The 23,426-nt window shown below is 42.1% G+C and overlaps 1 protein-coding gene across 2 annotated transcripts in view; it reads right to left on the bottom strand.

The window, feature by feature from the left end:
- The window catches only part of LOC112560186 (protein bicaudal C homolog 1-like), a 54,193-nt gene that overhangs the window by 9,369 nt on the left and 21,398 nt on the right, over positions 1 to 23,426 (bottom strand). For both annotated transcript variants that reach the window (XM_025231830.1, XM_025231839.1), the window contains 7 exons: positions 18,043 to 18,255; positions 16,407 to 16,464; positions 14,993 to 15,066; positions 13,716 to 13,881; positions 10,153 to 10,287; positions 7,451 to 7,591; positions 6,542 to 6,631 (listed from right to left, as the gene is read on the bottom strand). In XM_025231830.1, coding sequence (XP_025087615.1) covers positions 6,542 to 6,631; positions 7,451 to 7,591; positions 10,153 to 10,287; positions 13,716 to 13,881; positions 14,993 to 15,066; positions 16,407 to 16,464; positions 18,043 to 18,255 — 877 coding nt within the window. The remainder of the gene's footprint in view (positions 1 to 6,541; positions 6,632 to 7,450; positions 7,592 to 10,152; positions 10,288 to 13,715; positions 13,882 to 14,992; positions 15,067 to 16,406; positions 16,465 to 18,042; positions 18,256 to 23,426) is intronic.

Here is a 23,426-nt window from a genome sequence, read left to right on the forward strand (position 1 = left end):
TATGCTGCCAAGGTAGGTGAAGCGGTCAGACTCTGTAATACATTCTCCATGTAGGTGGAGTGGGGCTTCTTGCTTTGTGTTGACCTGCATTACCTCCGTCTTCTTGATGTTGATGGTCAGGCCAGTCATCGCTGCTTCTTCTGCGAGCCGAGTGAGTTTTGTGCGTGTTGTTGCTTGTGGGACAGCAGGCTGATGTCATCCGCAAAGTCAAGATCCTCAAGCTGCCTGGCGAAGGTCCACTGAACGCCCGTGTCGCTGTTAGAGGTTGTTCTTCTCATGATCCAGTCTATGACGATCAGGAAGATTGTCGGTGAGAGCAGACAACCTTGCCTCACTCCAGTCCTCACTGCGAAGGGGTCAGTCAGCTTTCCCTTGTGTATCACCCGGCATGTCGAGTTCTCATACAACTGCTGGATGATGGCAATGAACTTTGGTGGAAATCCGTAGTGCCGCATCAGTTTCCAGATGGTTTCCCTGTCTACGGAGTCAAAGGCCTTCTCAAAATCTACAAAGGTTATGTATAGTGGTGACTGCCATTCGATGGACTGTTCGATAATAATTCGCAGAGTATCGATTTGGTCGGTACATGATTTTCCCTGTCGAAAGCCTGCCTGTTCCTGCCTAAGTCTCCTATCTAGGGCAGTTTTCAGTCTCTCCAGGATGATTTTGGTCAACAGCTTGCTTGGAATGGACAACAGCGTAATCCCTCGCCAATTGCTGCACTGTGTCAGGTCACCTTTTTTGGGTAACTTTACTAGGTAGCCAAGCTTCCGGTCTGCTGGAACTTGCTCCTGTTCCCAAATTTTCTGCTGCAGGGGATGTAGCATCTCTGCTGCGGCTGTTGGGTCTGCCTTGAGTGCTTCTGCAGGAATGCCATCTGGGCCTGCCGCCCTGCCAGAATTCAAGGACTTGATGGCTTCGATGATTTCTGTCTTGGTTGGCGGGTTGGTATCTACTTGGAGCTGTTCTGCAGTTGGGGGAATGTCCAAAGTGTTTGTTGGTGGTGATCGGTTAAGTATTTCATCAAAATGTTCCACCATCATGATTGATCTTTGTTCTGCATCCCCGGTGATGACGCTGCCATTCTTATTCTTTATTGGTCTGCACGCATTGGCGTTTTTCCTTCCTGACAGAATTCTTGTAATTTCGTATAGTCTCTTTGTGCTATTTCTCAAAACTGCTTGTTCTGCCTCTTCTGCCATCCTGTGTGCGAACTGTCTCTTGTCGTCCCTTGTGCTCTTCTTCACTTCCTTGTTTATCTCCCAGTATTTTGCTCTGAGCTCATCCTTTTTCCTGCTGGTCTTGACATTGGTTGATCTTCTGCTTCAGCTCTTTCCTTTTCTCTATCTTTTGCCAGGTCCCTAAAGTCAGCCATTCCTTGTGCTGTTTTCCTTTTTTTCCCAGAACGTGTGTGCAGGCATTCTTCCAGGTCTCTTGTAATCTGTCCAGTGGTTAGCCACTGTTTCTTCCAGGAGTCCTTCCAGTGTCGCAAATCTGTTTTTAACTTCGCAGTTGAACTCATTTTGCTTTTTACGGTCTCTAAGAAACTGCACATTGAATTTGTGGTGCGGTCTGTCTGATGTGTCGTGGAAAGACTTCAGCTTTATCTTCATGGTTGCCACAAGCAAGTGGTGGTCTGTGGCTACATCTGCACCTCGCTTTACTCTGACATCCAGCAGGCTCCTTCTAAACTGGCGATTAATGGTGATGTGATCGATCTGGTTTTCTGTATGTCCATCTGGCGAAGTCCAGGTGGTCTTGTGGATGGTTTTAAGTGGAAAAACTGTGCATCCAATTACACGGTCGTTGAACAGGCAGAAGTCTGTGAGCAGCTCTCCATTTTCGTTGCAGTTGCCCACACCGTGCTTACCCATTACGTGTTCTTTGTCTTTGTTGTCATTTCCAACTTTGGCATTCATGTCGCCCATTATGATCTTCAGGTCTCGTTTTGGAGTACAATCAACCAGTGCTTGTAGGGAATTGTAAAAGTCTTCTTTTTCCTCCTCTTTAGCTGCGTTAGTAGGTGCATAGCACTGGATGATCTGATCTTTCTCCCTTTGGAGTTAAACCTGGCTGACATGAGTCGTGGGGAGACTGGTTCCCATGCTACTAGTGCTTCTTGCAGCCTCTGGTGTCATCATACTGCAACTCCTTGTGTGTGGTCATGGTCAGGGTCGTCATGTCTGGAATAGAGAACAGTCTCCCATGACGAAAGTCTGGTCTGACCGTTCCCATTCCACCTTGTCTCATTCAGGCCGAGGAGCTTGATGTTATAGTTCTTCATCTCCTGTGCTATCTGAGCTGCTTTTCCTCTCTCGTTTAGGGTTCGGATATTCCAGGTCCCTATCCTGGTTTTTGCCTTGGCCGTGAGAAGATGGGTCGGCGAGCTGGCTTCCCGAGGGCTTTCACCAGCACGCGTCAAAAACCCCTCATTATTACTACTAATAATAAATGCAAAAGTTGTAAAGCGCACTAAGGAGCATGCTCTTATCGCCTAAGAACAAGTATGAAACATGGACAGCATACGAGGGACAGGAAAACAAACAAATAACATATGGACCATAAAAGAATAAACAGCAGTACTAACAGGATCGGCACTACCAGGTGTTTGTACAGCTTGTACTTTAGTAGTGAACCTTATCTTATGGCTATGCCAGATCCTGTCCAGTCTAGCCATTGCAGCGGTTGCTGTTGCAATCCTGATGTGGATATCTGGCGTGGAGCTGTCGTCCTTGGACAGGGTGGCTCCCAAGTACTTGAAGCTGCTAACCTCTTCAAGCTGTACCGAGCTCACATAGATAGTAGATCTCTTCTTTGCTGATGCCATTGACCATAACTTTGCTCTTGTCAGTGTTGGTCTCCATTCCACATGCATTTGAACTGTCTGTCAGTCTGTCGGTGAGGTCTTGTAATATTTTGTTAGTGCCTGCTAACAGATCTCTATCATCTGCAAAGTGAAGGTTGCAGATCAGCCTTTCACCAATGAGATGGAAGTATGATTGCCATGGAGAGCTTCAAGCTTGATGTTCTACAAGAAGATATTGAACAGCACCCATGATAGGGCACATCCTTGATTATTGTGGTGTAAAGTAAGCTGCTATTTGGTTGTTCAGCAGTACTGTACTCGCTGAGCTATTGTATAGTGCTTGGATGACTTGAACGAGGCCTTCTTTGATGTAGAATTTTCGTATCATATCCCATAGCCCCTCATGCCAGACTCTGACAAATGCATTTTTAAAGTCAATGAAGTTGTGGTGGAGGTTCCTCTGATGCTGAAGATGCTTTTCTACAAGAATGTGACACTTGAAGATCTGCTCAACAGTACTTCTATGTGGTCTGAATCCAGCCTGTTCTTCTGTTAGCAGCTCCTCTGCGATGGTTCTGATGTGATTCTGTATGACCTTCAACATGACTTTGCTTGGGTGGCTGATAAGACTTATATTTTGGTAGTTCTGGCACTGTTTTCTGTTTCTTTCTTTTGGGGAGGGGTATGATTAGTGACTGCTTCTATTCTTCAGGCCATTCCTAGCATTCCCAGACTCTTTGGCACAGGACATCGAGGGCCTTTGTAGTTTCTTCCCCAACCTGCTTGAGCAGCTCAACTGGCACATTATCACCGCCTGGCGACTTTCCTCCCTTCAGACTATGTTTAGCTCTTCCCACAGGACTAGTAAGTCTGCAGGTTCACTGTCTGTAGTCTGGTTGTTTTGGAGGATGTTGGCATCGGTTCAGCTGGAAGTTTTATGGGTCTTTGCAGCATTCAGTCCATCGGTTAAGTACAGCATTGCTTTCTGTGAGAAGGTGGCCATTGCTATCTTTGATGACTGAGGTTTTGTGTTGATTTGTCTTAGTGATGGTCTTTAGAAGTAGGTAGGTCCTTTTTGCCGTTACCTCGTGCCATTCCATCCTATGTCCCGGCAATGACTCTCGCTCCAGTTCAACCTAGCTGCATTCATCCCTTTCTTGATGGCATAGTTCACTTCTTTGTACTTGGTAGTTGTTTCAGGTTTACTTTTCTTTTTCTTCAAGGTCTTCCTTTGGTCACAGAGATCTAGGATATCATTTGTAACCCATGGGTGATTCTTATTCCTATGTCACCCTAGAACCTTCTGGGCTGTTGACATTATCACCTCTTTGGTGTTTCCAGCGAGGGTGTCTACATCACAGTCCACCAGGTTCAGCGCACCAAATTTTCCTCCTACTGTGGCCTTGAAGACGTCTGCAACATTTGGGTCTTCTCCAAATCAAAGCGAATTTGGGAGTGTGTTTGAGAGTCACTTCACTTTCAGCTTCTGCTTCAAGTTCGTTAGAGCAAGGTCATGGCCGCTATCCATGTCAGTGCTTGTGCACGTCTTTGTCTTGACCTTCTTGATGCTGGATTTGAAGCGTCTCAGCAGCAGGATATAGTTGATTTGATTATGAGTTAATCTGTCTGGTGAGTGTCACATGGCTGTCCTTGATTTCTTGTGATGGTGTATGGTGTGGGCTAAAGTATCTGGCTCTGCCAAAATCCAGGAGTCTGATGCCCCTGTCATTAGTTTCACCAAGGCCAAATTCACCCACTGTTCCTGCCCATTGCTGGGCTGACCTTGGTGTTTCAGTCACCGAGTACAACAAGGATGTCCTTTTTTTTGGAACTGCCTTCACAACCTCGTCTAGTTGTTGGTAAAACTCCGTGAGTGGAAGTTGGAGCATATACTTGGACAATGGTGACATTGTGGGGTGTAGCTGAGACATGTATGGGGATGCTAGATGGGTGTGCAGCTGATGACGGATCTGGCCACCTTGCTATGCACAAGGACACCCACACTGTACTCATGTCTGGCGTCCTCTCCACTGTACCAGAGTTTGTGGCCGTCGTCCCTAGTGTTTCCCCAAATCTTGTCCATCTGACCTCTGCCAGTCCCACAATGTCCCAAATGTAAGAAAAGCCTGCAAAATAACAGGTTGCTGCATTGCTTGCACAATACTAGCATCGATTCCAGCAGAAACAGTCTCTGGGCCAGACAGTTGATGAAAGGGCTCATGGGGATATCTTCTGGGGCTGTTGATGTCTCAAACAACAGATCTGACTAAATTGCCATGGTTATAGCCACAGTATCGAGGTACCAAGAAAAGTATGTAGCTGGTGGAAGGCGTGAGGTTGCTGACAGGTAAGACACGTGAGTAAAACTCACAGTCCTCATCACTTTCACACTCAGCAGAGAAAGTTGGCTGTCTCCCACATGTGGCAAGCAGTGACAGATCTTCATTCCTACCAGCATCGGCCTTTCCTGTGAAGTGACCTTTGCAAATTTAGCCCAATAAAAGGTTTAAGGGCTTTTAGGGCAACACGATTGACAACAGCACAATCATGGCATTGATGAAGGGAACACAACAGCAGACCAGAAACAAGCACGGAGTAAGATACAGGATGACATGAAATGTATCTTATCACTGACGTGCAAAGATCCAAAATCTAAACTTCACAACATGTAGCAACCTGCTTGGTACTTCAATCAAAAAATTCAATCACAACATGGTTCACAATGCCGGAAAAATTAACCCTCTTAGCACGATGAACCATGATCGTGGCTTTGTAAGGAAGCACAGAGAAGGCGATTTTCCTTACTTTTATTGCAAAGTTTAAGTTTTCTCCTATCTAAAAATGTATAGCTTTGTTGGTCTAATGTTTCCTCAGAGCAGCAATAATAAAAAAACAAACTTCACCCACTGTCATCTTCACAAAAGCTAATGCTCAATAGCCATTAGCTAAGAACGACAGGTCAAACCAAATCAAATAGCGATTAAAAACGTGAGTTTCAGACAGCAAAGAGAAAGCGGTTGGGGGTCATCGGCATCTGAATGCAACTTTTGTTAGAGTAGTGCAAAAAATTCTCATGCAGAAGCAAAATCACCATGATGGTATCGAGAAATCTGAAGCAGGAATCTCAAGCTGAGCCACAGATAATGGAACCATTAATCAAGCGTGGACCAGCCTAGAGTACGATATAAAGGCACTGTGTTCTATCATCCCAAGATAACATAGCTAAAGCATTTAAGCAATAAGAAGAAATAATAGTTTACAGTCAAAGCTGCTCCACAGAAATTTGATTTCCTGTACAACTTTAAGTGCCATGCTGCTGACACAGATAGAGGGGTCTGCAAACTTGCTGCTCTGTTCACAAAAGTAAATACTAGCAAACTTGCATGAATTTGAAACTACTTTGCCACTTCTGAACTTCATTTATGCAAAGAAGAAATCTGCAAGAGACTGTCCTTGGAGTCCGAGGGCAAAAAGGTTTGACAAGAGGCATTCAGACCCAAAGATACTGGCTTGATAATGGAGGAGGCAATTTTAATGTTGGTGACAGTAGGAGAAAGAATCTGCCCTGAGAGATGCTCAAGTCCTTTTCCTATGTCTTCTCTAAATCAAAAAACAAATCTCTACAACATATTTTATTTTGTCAAAAAATTGTATGAAATTTTCACAACACATTTACTACTGTCTTGTAGTTGTAGCCAGCCCGTGTGATAACATTTGTGTGATAACAAATCTTACCTGTTGCTTGGTGCCTATGGCCAATAGGTGTAGGGCTGGAACATGGGCTGGGACCTGCACTTGTCACCTCACTGGTTTTACTGCTGGGACCTATGTCACAAGCAGGGTACATGTGATATTGATCCCAGGATAGATGTGATATTCATCTCAGACCTTAAGTAACAAACCCTGGAGTATAGACTGACCTCAGACACAAAGTAACAAATAGTATAGGCTGACTTTTGACACAATTCAACCTGAATAAAAACCGAGTATGGCCAGGGAGAGGCTTCACTCCCTCTGAAGAGGTCAACATCTAAAATCTATAATCTTTAATGATACTTTTTCTTATGACAACTGTTTGCTTGTACATGTAGAACAATTAATGACACAGTGACCCACAATGTTTAAATATTTTAAAAAGAATTTTAAAGCACTTTCTTAAAGGATGAACTTTTAGCTTATGGCAGGAAAGAGTAGTTTGACCTAAGGAAGGTAAGTAAGGAGCAAATGCAGTGCAATGGAAGTCCAGGTAAGTCCAGGGTATATGTGGGTGACTCAGAAGAATGATGGGTGTATAAATTAATGAGACTAATGAGACATCACTGTCATCATCAATAATCTTCATAGGCATTAGTACAACAGTCATAAGATAAAATCTACACTGATGTTGATAAACCCCACATTAGTTAAATGATGTGTTTGTGCAAAGACAACTAGCCATTCCCTGCATGGTGTTTTCCATTGGTCAGAAATTTCCTAAAACTTCAAAATCAAAACTCTTGCCAATGGTATCCTCACTACCAGATAATTAAACAAATACAAAGCACCCTGAGAAATGAATACCCAGCACAATGATTGTCCATGATACATTGCTAAAACAGGATGTTTGTCCATGATATATTTCTATAACATAAACATCAAGACTACCTTTGCTATGTACAGTAGGCACCTGCACAAGAGAACTGACACAAAAGTCTTTCTGAAAACCGTTGCATGGAGGCACCGAGTCGAATGTTTGGAGAGAACATGAAGAGGCTGGTCCCATGACCATCACTGGAGCAAAGAAACCTGTGACACAGTTTCCAGCATAATCTATAACTATGCATCCTAAAGTAAAACAAACCTGTGACACATTATGGAGTGATCTAAGTATATCTATTAGAAAAAATGAAGACACAAAGCCATTGATCAAATAAGCAACACTTTAAAAACTAAAGTTTTGGAGTTATAGAATTATCTGCATGTCAAGGGAACAGGTTATGGGAGAGAGTAGTCTTTTAACCTTCTGGTCCTTGGGGAAAGAAGTTTTAAAGAAGGCACTTATTCTTCTTACTATTCCTTTATGCCCCCAGTGGAGAATAAGGCCACAACTACACCGTGCCATCAGACCTGGTTCTGGGCATTCCTTCCCAGTTGAGAAAATGTCATGCCAGCTGCCACTGCCTTGCTGTGGACTGATCTTCTCCATGTCTGTCTGGGTCTCCCAGCCCTGCGCCTCCCCTGTGGGTTTCAGCCCAGACTTTGTCTCGTTAAATTGTCAGCCAGCTTTTGCAGGATGTGACTGATCCAGCCCCACTTCCGCTTCTTGATATCTTGCCTGGCAGGTTTTTGGTTGGTCCTCTCCCACAGGTCTGTATTAGAGATCTTCTCGGGCCATCTGATGTTGAGGATGTGTCGCAGACATCTGTTGACGAATGTCTGAATCTTGTTGATGGTGTTTGTCACACGACATGTCTCAGATCCATATAGAAGGACTGACTTTACATTTGCGTTGAAGATGTGGATCTTGGCGTGTAGAGATAATGCCTTGGAGTTCCAGATAGGTTGTATGATGTAGAATGCAGGCCTGGCTTTATTTGTTCAACTTTTTACGTTATCATCTCCACCTTGCTGACTATGCTACCAAGGTAGGTGAAGCTGTCAGTCTCTGTAAAGAAGGCACTTGGGGCCAGCTTTCTGTGTGAAGGTAGTACCCATCTCCTCTCCTTTGCTCCCAGAACTCAGGTACCCATTCAACAGCTAAGTCAGCTGAAGGACGTCTGCTGCCAGGACTCGGGAATAGATAACACCAAATCAACTGAAGGACTCTTTATGCAAGGACTCAGGGATATCCACCCTGCGCAAACCACCTGACATCACTGCCAAGCAGGCACTTGACTGGAACCCTCAGGGGAAGAGGAGAGTTGGGAGACCAAAGCAGACTTAGAAAAGAACAGTAGAAAGCGAGGCAAAGGACGTCGGAACCACATGGGCTCAACTGAAAGGGGCTGCCCCAAAGCGGGTCCTCTGGCGAGGTGGTGTTGCGTCCCTATGCTACTTGAGGAGTAATAAGGACTAAACTAAAACAGGGATATCTAAGTCAACAGCTTAGTCAAATAAAGGATGTTTACTGCTAGAACTCAGGGGCAGCTAGGTCAACTGAAGGACAATTGCTGCACTATCCTTGTATTGAACCTGAGTGTGCAATCAGTCCCAGATGCCAGTTTTCTAATTACTCATCAATCTGCGTCCTCTAAGCTAGAACTCACTCTCCTTCCTTGCACTACTTGGAGTTTCCCTGACAAATCAGGTATTCCTTTATTGATGGGTGGACAGAGAGAATTTTCTAGACAATGGCTCAAGTGAACTTCATGTCTGTGATATCCTGCTTCAAGCTGAGCAAACTAACCACATGACAAGTATTGTCAGGCTCTTCCACAAATCTGTGACAAAATATAGAATCCCAATGGCCACTCAAAAATGTGGTGAATTAATAATCTCTACAGGTACCCAACATAAACAAGACAAAGTGTAACGTTCCAGTTTCAGCAAGGTTACTTGACATTTCACAACATTTGAAAATGTCCTGAACTTTCACTGTGCAGATATTTCTTTTTCAGGTTGTGGGAAGGGGTCAGTACTACAGTTGTCTTTCTGTTCTTTTCTGGGCAAAGGGCAAGAAGGGCAGAAGTCTAATTGAAAAAAAATCTTAATTTTGCAGATAACTGGATTCCTAAACTATTCTTTATCAATAAGGAAACTTTAAAACAGCAAATATTAATTCACCAGCAAGGAGGCTGTACCTACACCAATAGCTGATTTATCAGCAACCAGGTAGAAAAGGCTTCTGCTAGATGATGATGATGATGATGTAGTTTTATAACGCGCTAGTATCCGCATCACAAAGATGCGCTCAATGCGCGGTGATCCCAGCAGCCACCAAACTGCAGGTCAAATGATAACTTCAAATAAGTTTAATCAAGTGAGTCTTAAGATTTTTCTTGAAAGATGCAAGACTAACAGACTCCTTGGTCGAGAGGGGAAGCGAGTTCCACAGAAGCGGGGCTACATTGGAGAAGGATCTGAAACCCGCAGTCTTCTTGTTAGTATTCCCTGACTGAACACTCGGTCGTTCAAGTCTGAAGTGGGCTGCTGAACGAAGGTTCCGCTGAGGTTGGTAACAGCGAATGAGTTCTTGCAGATAGACCGGCGCAAGGTTGTGAAGACAGCCATATGTTAAGGTTAACAATTTGTGCTCAATTCTCTTCTCCACAGGAAGCCAATGTAGGTCACGCAGTACACTAGATACTAGACAGACAATAGTTCTAGGAGTAATTAGTGTCTAAGGATTAACTTCATTCTAATGTCACCTGGATTCTGGAGCCACTGGTTGGGATTTGGACTTGTACATGCCTGTGGGCTTCCCAGAGCAGGACTGTGACGACCTGGCACCAGCAAAAGGGAACTGGCTGTGTTGACACTCAGCAGACTCTGACCAAGGAACCCTACAGTTTTGCAAACCATCCCAGAGTGAAAATTATCTTAAATGAATCTTTACAATGACATTTTACTTTGATAATACAGTAAAATCTCCCTATTAAGACCTGCTATTAAATCCACCAAAATAGAGTCGTAACTTAGAGAGGTCACAGTAGGGAGATCAACCAGACTGTTTTCATTCCACAAACCATGACTTCAAACACCTATAAATTCGTTTATTTAAATGTTGAAATAATGCTCTTAAAAACCATATCATAATGCTATTTTGCTGTTTTCACTTGGTCATACTTGTTCTGCTTGCATTAGGCTGGACTATAGATTTATACGGGAACTCTCCAAGTAAAAACAATCGATCAGTATATATGTATATAAACAGACAAAGGTGTTCTCTTAAAATGCACTATTTATATTTTTTAACATGATTTCTGCAAAACGTCACAATAATGCACCATCAGCTGGTCGCAACAACTTTATTTTTATAGATATGATAGACATGCGACTTCTGCAAAGGATCATTAATGAAGTATAATTGACTAGTGTGTGCTAGGAGAGACAATAATCAGGAGGGGTAGGGGCAGTCATTTCAACCGAAAACCATGTCTCCTTGGCTATATTAACCTCCCACCTGAGTCAGATTGACTCCGCCATGACTAAATTTTCCCATGTAAGACCACATCATCCCAACACTGAAAATCAAATGGACCAGGCTCAGGCTAAATGAATGCCCAAGCAGTAACATTCGTTTCATATGAACCAAACATTTAGTAATAAGCCTATACATTTAATAAGGAGCTCAAAACTAAAGAATAATGATAATAAATGCTTCCTTAAAAATTTGATTAGAGAGAATATCGCATTTACATTTTATTGTGAGATTTTAACTGAAAGTCTAAAGATACATTTAAGGCCTGACACGTCTCCACCAAAAATTTACATTTTACATGATATAGCTGATTTTGTTATATCAATATTTTGCCATGAATGAAAGTTCAAAAAATGCTTTTACTGCACATTTCACGCTATTTGGTTGCCATGGAAATGATCCAAAATGGCGCCCAAACAGATATATAGAGATTTAGTGTCCACTAGCTTCATAGCTTTTGTCATCTCTCATCTCTTCATATCTAACATTTAGTGATGCTGCCTCACACAGCGCTTCCAATTTCTGTGAGCATCTACTGAAATAGCAGCATTAGTAGCAAACACTCTGTGTTCATCTTTCTTAGCCAGCAGTTGCAGAGTGATGGGATGAACATCAACATATAATTCTTTCATTAAGAAAATTAGTTTGAAAGCTTCTTCATTAAAGACACAAACTGCACACAGACCTGAACTCTCAGGAAAGAAGTCTTAGGGGGAGTAAAACCTATTCATGAACTCTAGAATACCTTATTGAGTGTAGTCACTTAGATTAAAGATGTATGATTTTTGTGGCTAGGTGGTTCCTTATTTTCTGTCAAAGACTTCTGGGAAAAGCACCAGCTGTCTGGCCTTTTAGAGAGTTGACAATATGAGCTCTTTAGATACTGAATGGCCACAAACTTGACTAGATAGCAGTTTTCATTTTATTTGTATGGAATATTATAAATAATTGCGAGTCTCTACACATTCTGTTTGTTACATTTAGTTTGAGTAAGACAACCCATCCCATACCCAACCTTTTTCCGTTAGACAGCTTGTGTTTAGGACTGTGGCCAGAGATGCGTGTACATGAGACCGACTATTTTCTCTTTTTCTTGTTGATAACCAGGGTTTGACTTGCATGGAATGGAATCGCCATCAAATAGTATTTTCATACAGACCCAAATATACAGACCTTTTATAGACAATATTGGCTGCTTCTGATGCAATATCCATGCTTGACAAAAAAATCCATTGTTATACGGGTGCACTCGAAAACTTCCGAAGCTTATTCATGTGACCTATGATTCGGTCAAGGTCTGCATTAGTGAATTCTGACTGGGTATATGCAAAGTGTGTTTACATTTTAAAAAATTTCTGACCCTTTGTCTTGTCTAGAAAACAGCAGGAATCATAGCGTGGGAACCTTCTGTCGGCCTTGGCCTGGCAGAAAGGTGGTTGAAAGCTCTGATGGTTCAAGATGAGACCTAGTTTCTCAAAAGGCTGAGTGTGTTGTTATGGTCCAAACATTATCTATTCTAATTCTGCACTCAGCAAAAACAAATATGAAATCATTCACTGTCTTTAGTGACAAAATATACATATTTCTAGATGGTTTTATAAAAAAAAAAAACACCTGGAGAGTGGATAGAAGACATGCTGAACATTCAAAATATGCCATAATCTCAAAACGGCTAAAAATTACAATTTTCATCAAATTGAAGGAGATGTGTCTAGCCTTACACCTCCAAACTGAAGAATAATGATGACAAAGCCATAAAAAAGGTACTGATGTAAAAGGAAATCACATTACGCCCCGCTGTGAAATTTGTTCTCCAAATGTCTATTGCAAAGCAGCCATTTTTCTTTAGTATGATGGTAGCTGAACTTGTTTGAACAAGGCATAGCTCTGTCGATATCTGACGTTGTACACCTGTCATTGGACTGACTGATTCATCTTTTGAGTCTGAATGAATTTGACTTTTGGTGTTGGGACAATATGGTAGCTATGACTGGAGTCATAGGCTGGGTTGGACAAGGTCTGGTGCACCAGTAACATCAGGTTTACTACAATCCAGGACTTCGAGAACAAATGCCTGAGGAGCCTGCTCCAGATCTCATACAGAGAACATAAAACCAATGACTTTGTATGAAATCACTTGTAAGACACCAGAAACCCTTTATTGCAGTCAAGTGGCATAAACTGGTCTGGTTCAGCCATGTGACTCAGCACAACAGTCTGTTGAAGACTGTTCTTCAAGGTGCATGGGAAGGTCGATGCTGCAGTGGCCAGAGCTGGCTTATGAACATGAAGAACTGGACTGGTCATCCTCCACCTAGACAGACCTAGAGGGCCTTGTCAGCTGCTGCACCTATCCATGTGCTCCCCCTCAACCGATGGCTGGTACCATTCAAAGTATGAATGAGTTTGCTAACCACCTTGCCCACTCCATCATCACAGCATTAGAGGGACACTTTCTGAGAACAAAAAATGCTTCCAGTTGGGCCTCATTTGCAGCCAACCATAAGGAGTTTTTTTTCTTGAGAAGTGCGAAAACTGAACAGACGTAAGGATCACAGAGGCCTGGTCTGCAGACCACCCTGACTTTATGTTAACTTTATGCATGGGCTACAATAATTTGGAGAAATGTTGTTATAAAAGTATACAGTAGAGGGATGACAATGTTGAATAAAATGTATTCAGTTCTCCAAATTTCTCTTTACTCCCAGGTAAAGTCTTAGATTTCTACCCCCATTACCCTCAATACATGCAGGAAAAATGGCATGCCATAGACCACTCCTTAGACCTTACCTAGAGTAGATAGTCCAAGACCAGATGAGCTTTGAGATGCAAAGATTCCATTAGAAACTGTTTTCACTGTACCACTGCTTGATCCTTCTGGGCGCAGTCCTAATAGCAAAAGTCTGGCCAGGTACATGTTGGAGGCATTCCTCTCAATACTCTTTACAATCACAGACTGAAATGACAAAGTAAGACTTCAACAGACATATGGAGTACACTTTTTTAATAAGTATATGCACACACACCCACACAAGCAGTTCCTCGCAACAGTAAGCATTATTCACAGGTTTAACAAACAACACTATGCACATACTATGACCCAAGTGTCACAGTGCATAGAAATCAGGGCATGTACAGGTGGAACAATCAAAATTCCAGGTTTTTTCCTAATCCTTTTTCATATTTTCCCAACTTTAACCTTGACACCCACTGGTAATGCAAAAAAAGATGCACCTCCTAGGGAAGGAGGAACACAGGGGGAAACAGGGAACACCCTTGCTTAGAGGGCAGAACTCCGCTGCGACCCCGGAAACCGCCTCACTGACATGGCCAGTGTGCACAGCCTTCACATGAGTATTTGTGTTATTGGATTCTAGTTGGCTGGAGATGTGGAGGGCGACAACCCTAAGATAGTGGGATGACGAACTGTGAGTAACGTACTCAACGATTGCTAGAGCGGTGTAAGTTAGATAACAGAACTGGAACTTTGTTGCTAAACAGAAGAGAGTGTGAGGAGTGTCAAATCATCATACTTGGATTGTAAGATCTATGTTGTGACTGATCAAGGGAGTGCCCCGGATGTAAACACTGCATCTATCGTTAGCTCATCGCCTTTAGAACACTGTATTAAGGTGAGTTGTTTACAAAGGAGTATTTGTGTCGTAGTCTGTAGCCCCTTGACAACAAAATGAACATGATTTGGGCAGTCTCAGGCAATCGTTTTGCTGTGTGTTGAAAGAATGAGCATTTGCCTGGCGTGTGTTGTTAAGCCACCCGTGCCGTGATATACCAGTACCGTGAGGACTGGCTGTCCTGGGTTCAGATCTCGTCTTGGGCACACTGTTTTTTTCTCTGCAAGCGGCATCTGTTTACAGAGCTGACTGCCTTGCCATGATATAGCGTAGTTGTTTACTCAGTGTAAAACACCCTTTTACCCCCCTACTTTGCTATTCCTATGATTCCAGGTCTGGAAAACAAAATTTCTTATTTTTCCAAAACTTTTACAAACTTTCAAAACTCTATATGAACCCTGAGAAATTTTTGTACGAGAGTGGGAATCTGCTTACTTTGCTTGGTTGCTTGGGTTTGGGTTTAACACTTATGTATACATCTAGTTGCTCCATCAGTTGAGATATGTGACCTGCAATTAGAAGCAAAAATAGGTGACCAGGTCATCTCAAATCTTTCCATCAAAAACTAATCTAAAATAAGCAGAATCATGCACAAATAAAGAATAATACAAATTATGTACTTGAACAAAAGGTTGCACAGAAAAAGATACACAGCTTCAAGTTTCTGAATTAAGAGGTCCAAAGTGGAAAGGGAGGGCACTCATGGTGAGAAAGGGTTGAAGGGTTGGGGTTGGGGTTAGGCTTCACACTAACACTAACCTCTCCTTTCACATCTCTTGATTAGGGTTAGGAGTAGTGTGAAGCCTAACCCTAACCCTAACCCAAATCAAGAGGTGTGGAATGGAGAGGGAAGGCAATCACAGTGAGAAAAGCTAAAGACTACCAATAGTTGCAGACTTTGTGAAATGATAGGGTCAAAGAGGTGGATCTTTAGGGCAGCCTGGAAAGTACTGAGGGTTGCTACTTTGTGAAATGATAGTCTTCTTCATTTTCTATTTCATCAAGCATCCCTGGAAGCTCAAAGGCCTCTTTAGCTGTATAGCCCATTGCATTAGTCTTGCTTGATGCCAGTTTTAGAAATTTCTTGTCAGCCACTACCTTAGTGGATAAGGGATATAGCCATGTTTGGAAATGATTCAACTAGAGTAGCTATTGATTCATTTTCTGGATCTCATGTCATTAACACTTGCTTTAAAAATACAAATGCATATTATGCATCTTCATGTGAAAATGATACCCTGTAAGCAAAATCGATCATGACTGCATGAAGAATTAGAATATGGCCTAAACTCAATGTCTGCACAGTATGCATTTATGTGTACTACATGCTATTTTGTTTTTTTAATACAATTACCAATAACATAAAATGTCACACAAATAATTACTAGCTGAACCATTTCTAAACATTGTTATCTCCTAATGGGAGTGACTTTTACAGGAAGTTTCTGAAATTTCCAGTCACAACCCTTCTTTCATAGCAAATATGGAATCATGCAGGACTGTATGCTAGGAGCTCCAAGCAAAAGAAGCTTATGACCTCTTAGACACACACAGATCCTCCTGATGAGATTGAAAGCAAAACAAATAACTGCATCAGTAAGTCTTCTGTCTTCACATTCAGATGGTGAAAATAAAGAAAATGAAGATTCAGTTGGTGAAATACAGAAAATTCAGTAAAACTGTGGTGTAGGCAACACCTGGCTAATGGCAAGGAAATACTTTTTAAAAATTCCATATCACTCTGAATTTACCAAACAGTACATTTTTGAGGAACAACTAATACGGGAAAAGTTATTTTATAGATTTTAAGTTAAGATTAATGGAACTTTAGTCATGTTTTACATAATACCTTGATCCAGTTCCACATCCTCCTTAACATCAAACATCAACACCAAAGGAAGACAACCCTGAAAACGAAAATTCATCACGGCATTACATGTCTTCAACATCTTTTCCTGCAAAGCATTTAACAAAGTTTACCCAACAAAATATTCTCACGAGTGAAAGGCTAAGGGGAAACTGACAGGTGCATGTTAGTCTCTGCTAGTCAGCTTTTCATCAAGTGAAGAGATAGACTCTAGATAACCGTGATTTATAACTTTATTTGATGCAAAGGGCAATTAAGAACCAACCCACAGGATGTTAAAACTAATCAATCATCAAAATCTGCATATCACAATGCTAACAAGCAACAATGCCATGCCTGCCACACATATCATCCACAGGGCCTTTTGTCAATCATAATTCGTATAGACAGTCATAATTCATTGTTTTGGTGTTCTTCCTTGTTATTATTTGTGAGGTCAAAGTGTATCAGTGGTTGTGGAAGTGTCCAGGGTGTGTTCGCATGTTGTTGGATGGAAAAGGGATTGTTATGTTTGTTTTTGCACCCTTTGTGTTTTCAATGTGTTGGGTGGGTTGCTGTATAGGAGGATGTGGAATGAGGCCGCCTGCTCTGTCTGTTGGGTTGTATGAATCTGTCGGACTGTGTCTAGTGGGAGACACTGTGTCTTGTAGTGTTAGTTAACTGTTCTTTCCTTGATTAGCGATTGTATTGGTTTGTCCTGTTTCTGCCAGCATTGACAGGTTTGGTGTGTATGAGGCTACTCCTAATACTACTTTTAGTGTCCTGGCCTGTACTGACTGGAGTTTAGCTATCTGGTTTGATCGGGTGGAGTAGCAGTGGAGATGCATATAATAGCTTAGACATCACACAGGCCTGATGGAGGTTAAGAAGAGACTTTGGATTTGTTCCCCAGTTATTTCCAGTAACTACTCTAATAAGGCTATTCCTTTTTCCCTGCAGATTTAGTTATTTTGTCTACATATGAGCTCTAGCTTATTTTTTCTGAGAAGATTACACCTAAGAATTGTATCTTTGAGCTATAGTTAAGGGTTGTCTGGTTTAGTATTAATTTTGGGTATTCTGTTTTCTGGTTTGGTTTTTTAAAAATAATATTATTGCCTGGGTTTTAGTGACTGAGAGTTGAAAGCCATTATATTTTAAACCCTAATGCTATTTCATACAGATTCTCCTGTATCTTATCTATTCATATGATTTTAGGCCTATTAGGGTTATTTGTTTTACATATTTCTACTTTAGCTAGGGGATGTTTCATCTGAAAATTACTTGACTTTTACTTACACTTTTTTGGGAGGTCTGCAATCATTAAACAGTAAGGGATTGGGGACACTTCCCTGAGGAACTCCATTATCTAGTGATACCCCTCTGGAAGTTTGATCTTCGATTCTTCTTGATATTTTCCTGTTTGTTTTCTATGTCAAGGAAAATTCTGTTTGAAAGGATCTTCTAGAAGGCTTAATATACAGCAAGTTCACATAAAACATAAGAAAGCATGCACTGATATATATAGCTAAAGTTGGCTAGACCTAAAACCACTGAAGATATATGTTGACCCAAGAGAACTAAAGGTGAAGGAGTGCAAACAGTGGGACATGAAATTCTAAGTGAAAGTAAAACTCACAATCAGCTGTTGCCGAGCCAGCGACACACTCTCAATAGAACCAGTGATGTATACGGTCCCTCGGCGCTGCGGGGTGGCCGTACTGGGATCAGGAAATAGTATAGAGGAGTTAGTACGCTGCATAATCTGCTTGATGTTGATTCCTCCTCGTCCTATGATAAACATATGGTGTTGCGGTGCAATCTCTAGCTGCATGCTGACAGGATGGTTGGCCTACAGTGAAAAATACAGAATATACAGGTACACAGACATCAGGTGTGTAGACAGGATGGAGAACTCTTTGCATTAATAACCAGCATAATAATAACCATGATGCTTCACTCTTAAGAGAGATAAAATACAAATCCAAAACAATAGGTTTAAGTAATTTAGTCCACTCCTGTTCACTGAGGTGGTCAGAAAATAATTAAAGACATAACCACCAGTTTAGTTAGTTTATTCCTTGTTGCTTCTTTGAGGAGCATAGGGCTGCAACAACACCTAGCCAGCGGACCCAGTTTTGGGCAGCCCCCTTCAGTTGGGCCCAGGTGGTTCTAATGTCTTTTGCCTCGCTCTCTACTGTCCTTTTCCAAGTTTGCTTTGGTCTCCCAACTCTCCTCTTCCCCTGAGGGTTCCAGTCGGTTGGTAAAGGTCTGGAGCTTGTTGTTAATGGTGTTTGTCACTCTCCAGGTTTCAGAACCATACAGTAGGACTGCCTTCACACTGGTTTTGAAGATGCGGGCCTTACTGTGGAAGGATAGTGCTCGGGAGTTCCAGATGGGGTGTAGGCTGTTGAAAGTATGCTTGGTTTTGTTGATGTGGCTTTTGATATCATAGTCCGCTCCACCACCGTTGTTGACATAACCACCAGAATAAGTACAAAAACATAAACATAAAATACCCATCAAGAAGAATTTAAGAGGTTAATGTGCACAAATTTGTGAAATGACTACAATATAATATCAAGGGATAGAGACCAGATAAAGTGTGATCCACTGGTGCTTCAAGTCACAGGTGTCAGGACAACTGATTGGTAATTTATTCCTATAAAGAGATGGTTAGTTGTTTCTGTCTTTATGCTGTGCTAGTAATAAAAGCCATATTGGGGCTAGAGAGTTTCTTTTTTAAAACTGTGAAAAACAAGACTTCAGATAATATTGTAATAAAAGTACTAAGGCCTCCAAAAAAGACACGATCAAGCCAGAAGTTGTGGATTAAACTGAAACATGAAATCTGATGGTAGGGTTTTATCATTTTCAAAAATAAAGAAACAGCTGCCAGCAGTGGACACAAACAAGGAAAACAATGAGGCAGCTGAACAAAAAAATTGTCTGTCCTATTGCCTTTTACATCATGCAAGCAACTAAGGCTACCATCACAGTGAAAGAGTCATAGTCTATTGAAAAAGAAATAAAAAAGCAAGATCCCCAAGAGATACAGTAATAAAACAAAGTATGTCAGTTAAATTAAAACCTTGAATCTGATGGTAGAGTTTTACCACCTTCTACCATCTTACAGCTCGCTGTAAAAAACTTCTGACAGTCTGGATGCTGGGAAAAGTAATCAAAACATGTAAAATAGTAAAATGTCCTGACAACCAAGGACAAACTGTTGGGGGTTCACCTTATTACAATTAAAAGTAAAAGGTGGGAATGTGCGGCATAGGTGTCCTAAGTCTACTAAGTACTATTTCCTCCAAATGGGCAGTCAGAAAGATAGAAAAGGATTTAATGTAACTTATTTTGTCCTAGAGTGTTCCAGTGGTGTTGCCACAGGGACTGAACATCTGACTATGAGAAGAGTTACAGTTTGAGGAGAGCACTGACCTGGAGACTGGCAAGCAGCCCTAATGGCCTGGTTCACTCAACATATTGCCTGGGATGCCAGCATGACCAGAGGGCACAAATGAAGGGTTAGGCACTAACCCTAACTCTGACAGGCTTACAGATGGATGACACCTGTGTGACTGCCGCCAACCAGGAGATTGGCAAGCAGCCTTGACATGTAGCTCAGTCAAACATGGTCTCCGATGCCAGCATGGCCAGGGAGCACAAATGAAGGCAATGGTCCTTGTTGTGACAAAGAAGAGCCACATGAATGGTATGGACTGACACAAACTTGTAAGAGGCAACATGAAAGAATGTTTTCAATAAAGAGTACCAAACAACCCCAGAAGCCAAGGGCATTAAGGTCTAACAGAATACCTTGCTTCCAGGTAGTGTTGCAGGCTTTCTCCAAATAAAAAAAAACATCCTTAATAACGCTCTTTGCAAACAAATGCATCTTCTATGAAAGTTTTGAAGCAGATCAGGTGGTCTTGTAGCATAAGATGGAGAATTCTGAAAAGAACATGAAAAACCCTAACCCATCAAATCAAGCCTTTGACATGCGACAGAAATCTGGAAATTCAAAAGTCTAAGGAAAAATATACAATTAAGAACATACAAAAACAATATCATCCTGTTGTTCTCTATGGGAGTGAATGCTGGAAGATATCAGGAAAAATTGAGCAAAAACTAGAGAACTCAAATCCTGAAACTTGAGAGACCTTTCAAAATAGATACTGAAGAAAAATCCCTCAGATATTTTGGACTAACAACAATAATAATAATGGGATTTATATAGCACATTTCCCTACATGGAGACAAGCTCAATGCACTTTATAAGATACAAAGGAGAGTAGGTACTAGAGCAGGGGTGTCAAACACCCGGCCTGCGGGCCACATCCGGCCCGCCAGGAATTTTATCTGGCCCGCGAAAGAATTTTAGTAAATCAATGTTAATGGCCCTGCGACAAGTAGAAGACAAACAACAGAAAGGTTCCCCTCGAGGACAGCAAGAGATGGGATGAGTTTAGTGAAGTTTGAACAGACCACCAACAGGGCACTGGTCAAGTTACCACCGCTCCTGTTACTGACCTGAAGGGATGGTCAAGGTGGGGCCCATAAATCTGACCTTTGACACGGGACACCCTGCCCTCAACACAGGCCGCGGGTCGAAGATTTTTAGTACCTGTTAACTTCCCTGAATCGGTCCGAGATCAAAGGGTGACTAGGGAAAACCCACGTGTATGATGAGGCAGCTCAGCAAAAGACTAATACAAACTCATCCTTTTCTGAATATGGGTGCTGGCGAGCAGAAGTCGTCTCGATGAGACGTTAAGTTGTGAGAAGCAAACTTGTGGAGATCAAGTTGGTGGGAGTGTAGCTTCTCCAAGGACTTATATATATCTACCATCTGGAATTATATATGCAAACTGTGCATGATACGTGTCAACTGTGAATTATACACGTGGACTGTGGATGATAAGTGCCAACTGTGGAATACTGACTGTCCAGTTCCTGCGTCGTCAAGAGGGAATGACTGCCGCCAGAGAGATAAGTATCCGAGTATAAACAGCAAGCCACGGTGTTGAAATAATTGCTGATTGTGTATTGATGATTTGTGTCTTTTTTGCCTAATTATAACTTAAGAGGAATCTGAGATGACAGCAGACATTGTTCACTATAGCAACATCACAAAATGAAGCTGCTGTGAGAGCAAGTTTTATTGTGGCACAGGAGATCGCTGTCAGCCCGGCCATTCAGTGAGGGAGAGTTTGTGAAGAGTTGCATGATGAAAGTATGTGAAGTCTTGTGTCCAAACAAAAAGCAAATGTTTGCAAATGTAAGCCTCAGCAGAAACACGGTTGCTAATAGGATTTGTGAGATGGCCACTGATGTGAAAACACAGCTGATCGAAAAGAGCAAAGACTTCGTTGCATACATTTACTCTCTTGCAGTGAAAGCACTGACACGACAGACACCGCACAACTCACCATCTTCATCCGTGGAGTCGACTCCAGTTTAAATATCACAGAGGAAATGTTAGACATGAAGTCCATGCATGGGACAATGACAGGAAAGGACATTTTTGAACACGTATGTCAAAGTAGGACTGACATGAACCTGCCCTGGGACAAACTTGTCGCACTTACAACAGATGGAGTGCCGGCGATGTGCGGCCCAAAGAGTGGACTAGTTGCAAGGATGCGGTCATATAGCCAAGAAAATTGTAGTGGCGAGTTGATATCATATCACTTCATAATACACCAAGAATCGTTGTGTGCTAAAGTCCTCAACATGGAGCAAGTAATGAGCACTGTAACACAAACCGTCAACTTCATCAGAGCCAAAGGGTTCAATCCCCGCCTGTTTCAGTCCTTTGTGCAGGAAACATTCACAGTGGGGCGACAGGCCGTATCACACAGACGTGAGGTGGACAAGTCGGGGTAAAGTTCTCACTTGAGTTTTTCAGCTGATTGGGGAAATCTGTCAGTTCATGGACAGCAGGAAAAGACTCCACAGTCTTGCAGGATGAAAAGTGGAAATGTAAATTAGCATTTCTGTGTGACAACCACTCATCTCAACGCCTTCAACCTGCAGCTCCAGGGACGGGGCCACTTGATCACTGACCTGCACGATGCAGTGAAGGCATTTCAAGTGAAGTAGTTCTTATGGGAAACACAAATGAACCAATGCAACTTGTTTCACTTTCCTTGCTGCAAAACAGTGATGGACGAAGTCAGCGCCAAGTGTTCCCACATGCACATTTTGCTGACAAGCTGAACTCACTTCGTGCTGAGTTCAAACGCCGTTTCAGTGACTTTGAGGTGCAGAAGAACAGCTTCCACCTATTTCACAACCCATTTGCCATCGACGTGGACACTGCACCTGTGCATTTGAGGATGGAACTCATAGTACTGCAATGTAGTGAGTCACTGAAGGCAAAGTACGACCATGGGGGCCTGCACTGTTCACCCATTCCCACCCACAAACGATGCCCTAGCTTCGTCTACATGCGGCTCGAATCGTGAGCATGTTTGGCAGCACATATCTGTGTGCGAGACTTTTCTCTGTGATGAAGATCAACAAAACATCACACAGGAGTCGTCTAACTGACGCACACTTGCAGTCCATCCTGAGAATCTCCACAACACAGAAACTTACCCCAAACATAAACGAACTTGCTGCCAAGAAAAGATGTCAAACGTCCACTTCTGACAAAATAAATTAAGAAGAAAAACTGCTAAGCCTTGGTTTGTTATTACTTTAATTTTGTTTTAATGTAGGATTTTGTTTACACAAAATTAATAGCAAAAAGTTCATTTTTTTAGTGTTCAATAAAAAGTTATCGGACTTAAATAATAACCTTCGGCCCGCCACCTTGTGTGTGATGTGAGATTTGGCCCCCTGGGTAATTGTCTGACACCCCTGTACTAGAGGAAAATGTCATATGACTGAAAAGGGTATCACAATCAAGCAAATCCCATGCATATTGAACATCACAATCTGGAAAACACAAACATACATGCACAGTGAACATCACAATCTGGCATGAACACACACACATGTCAGCACAGTGAA

Source organism: Pomacea canaliculata, linkage group LG1 (assembly GCF_003073045.1).
Source record: "Pomacea canaliculata isolate SZHN2017 linkage group LG1, ASM307304v1, whole genome shotgun sequence".
NCBI lineage: Eukaryota > Metazoa > Mollusca > Gastropoda > Architaenioglossa > Ampullariidae > Pomacea > Pomacea canaliculata.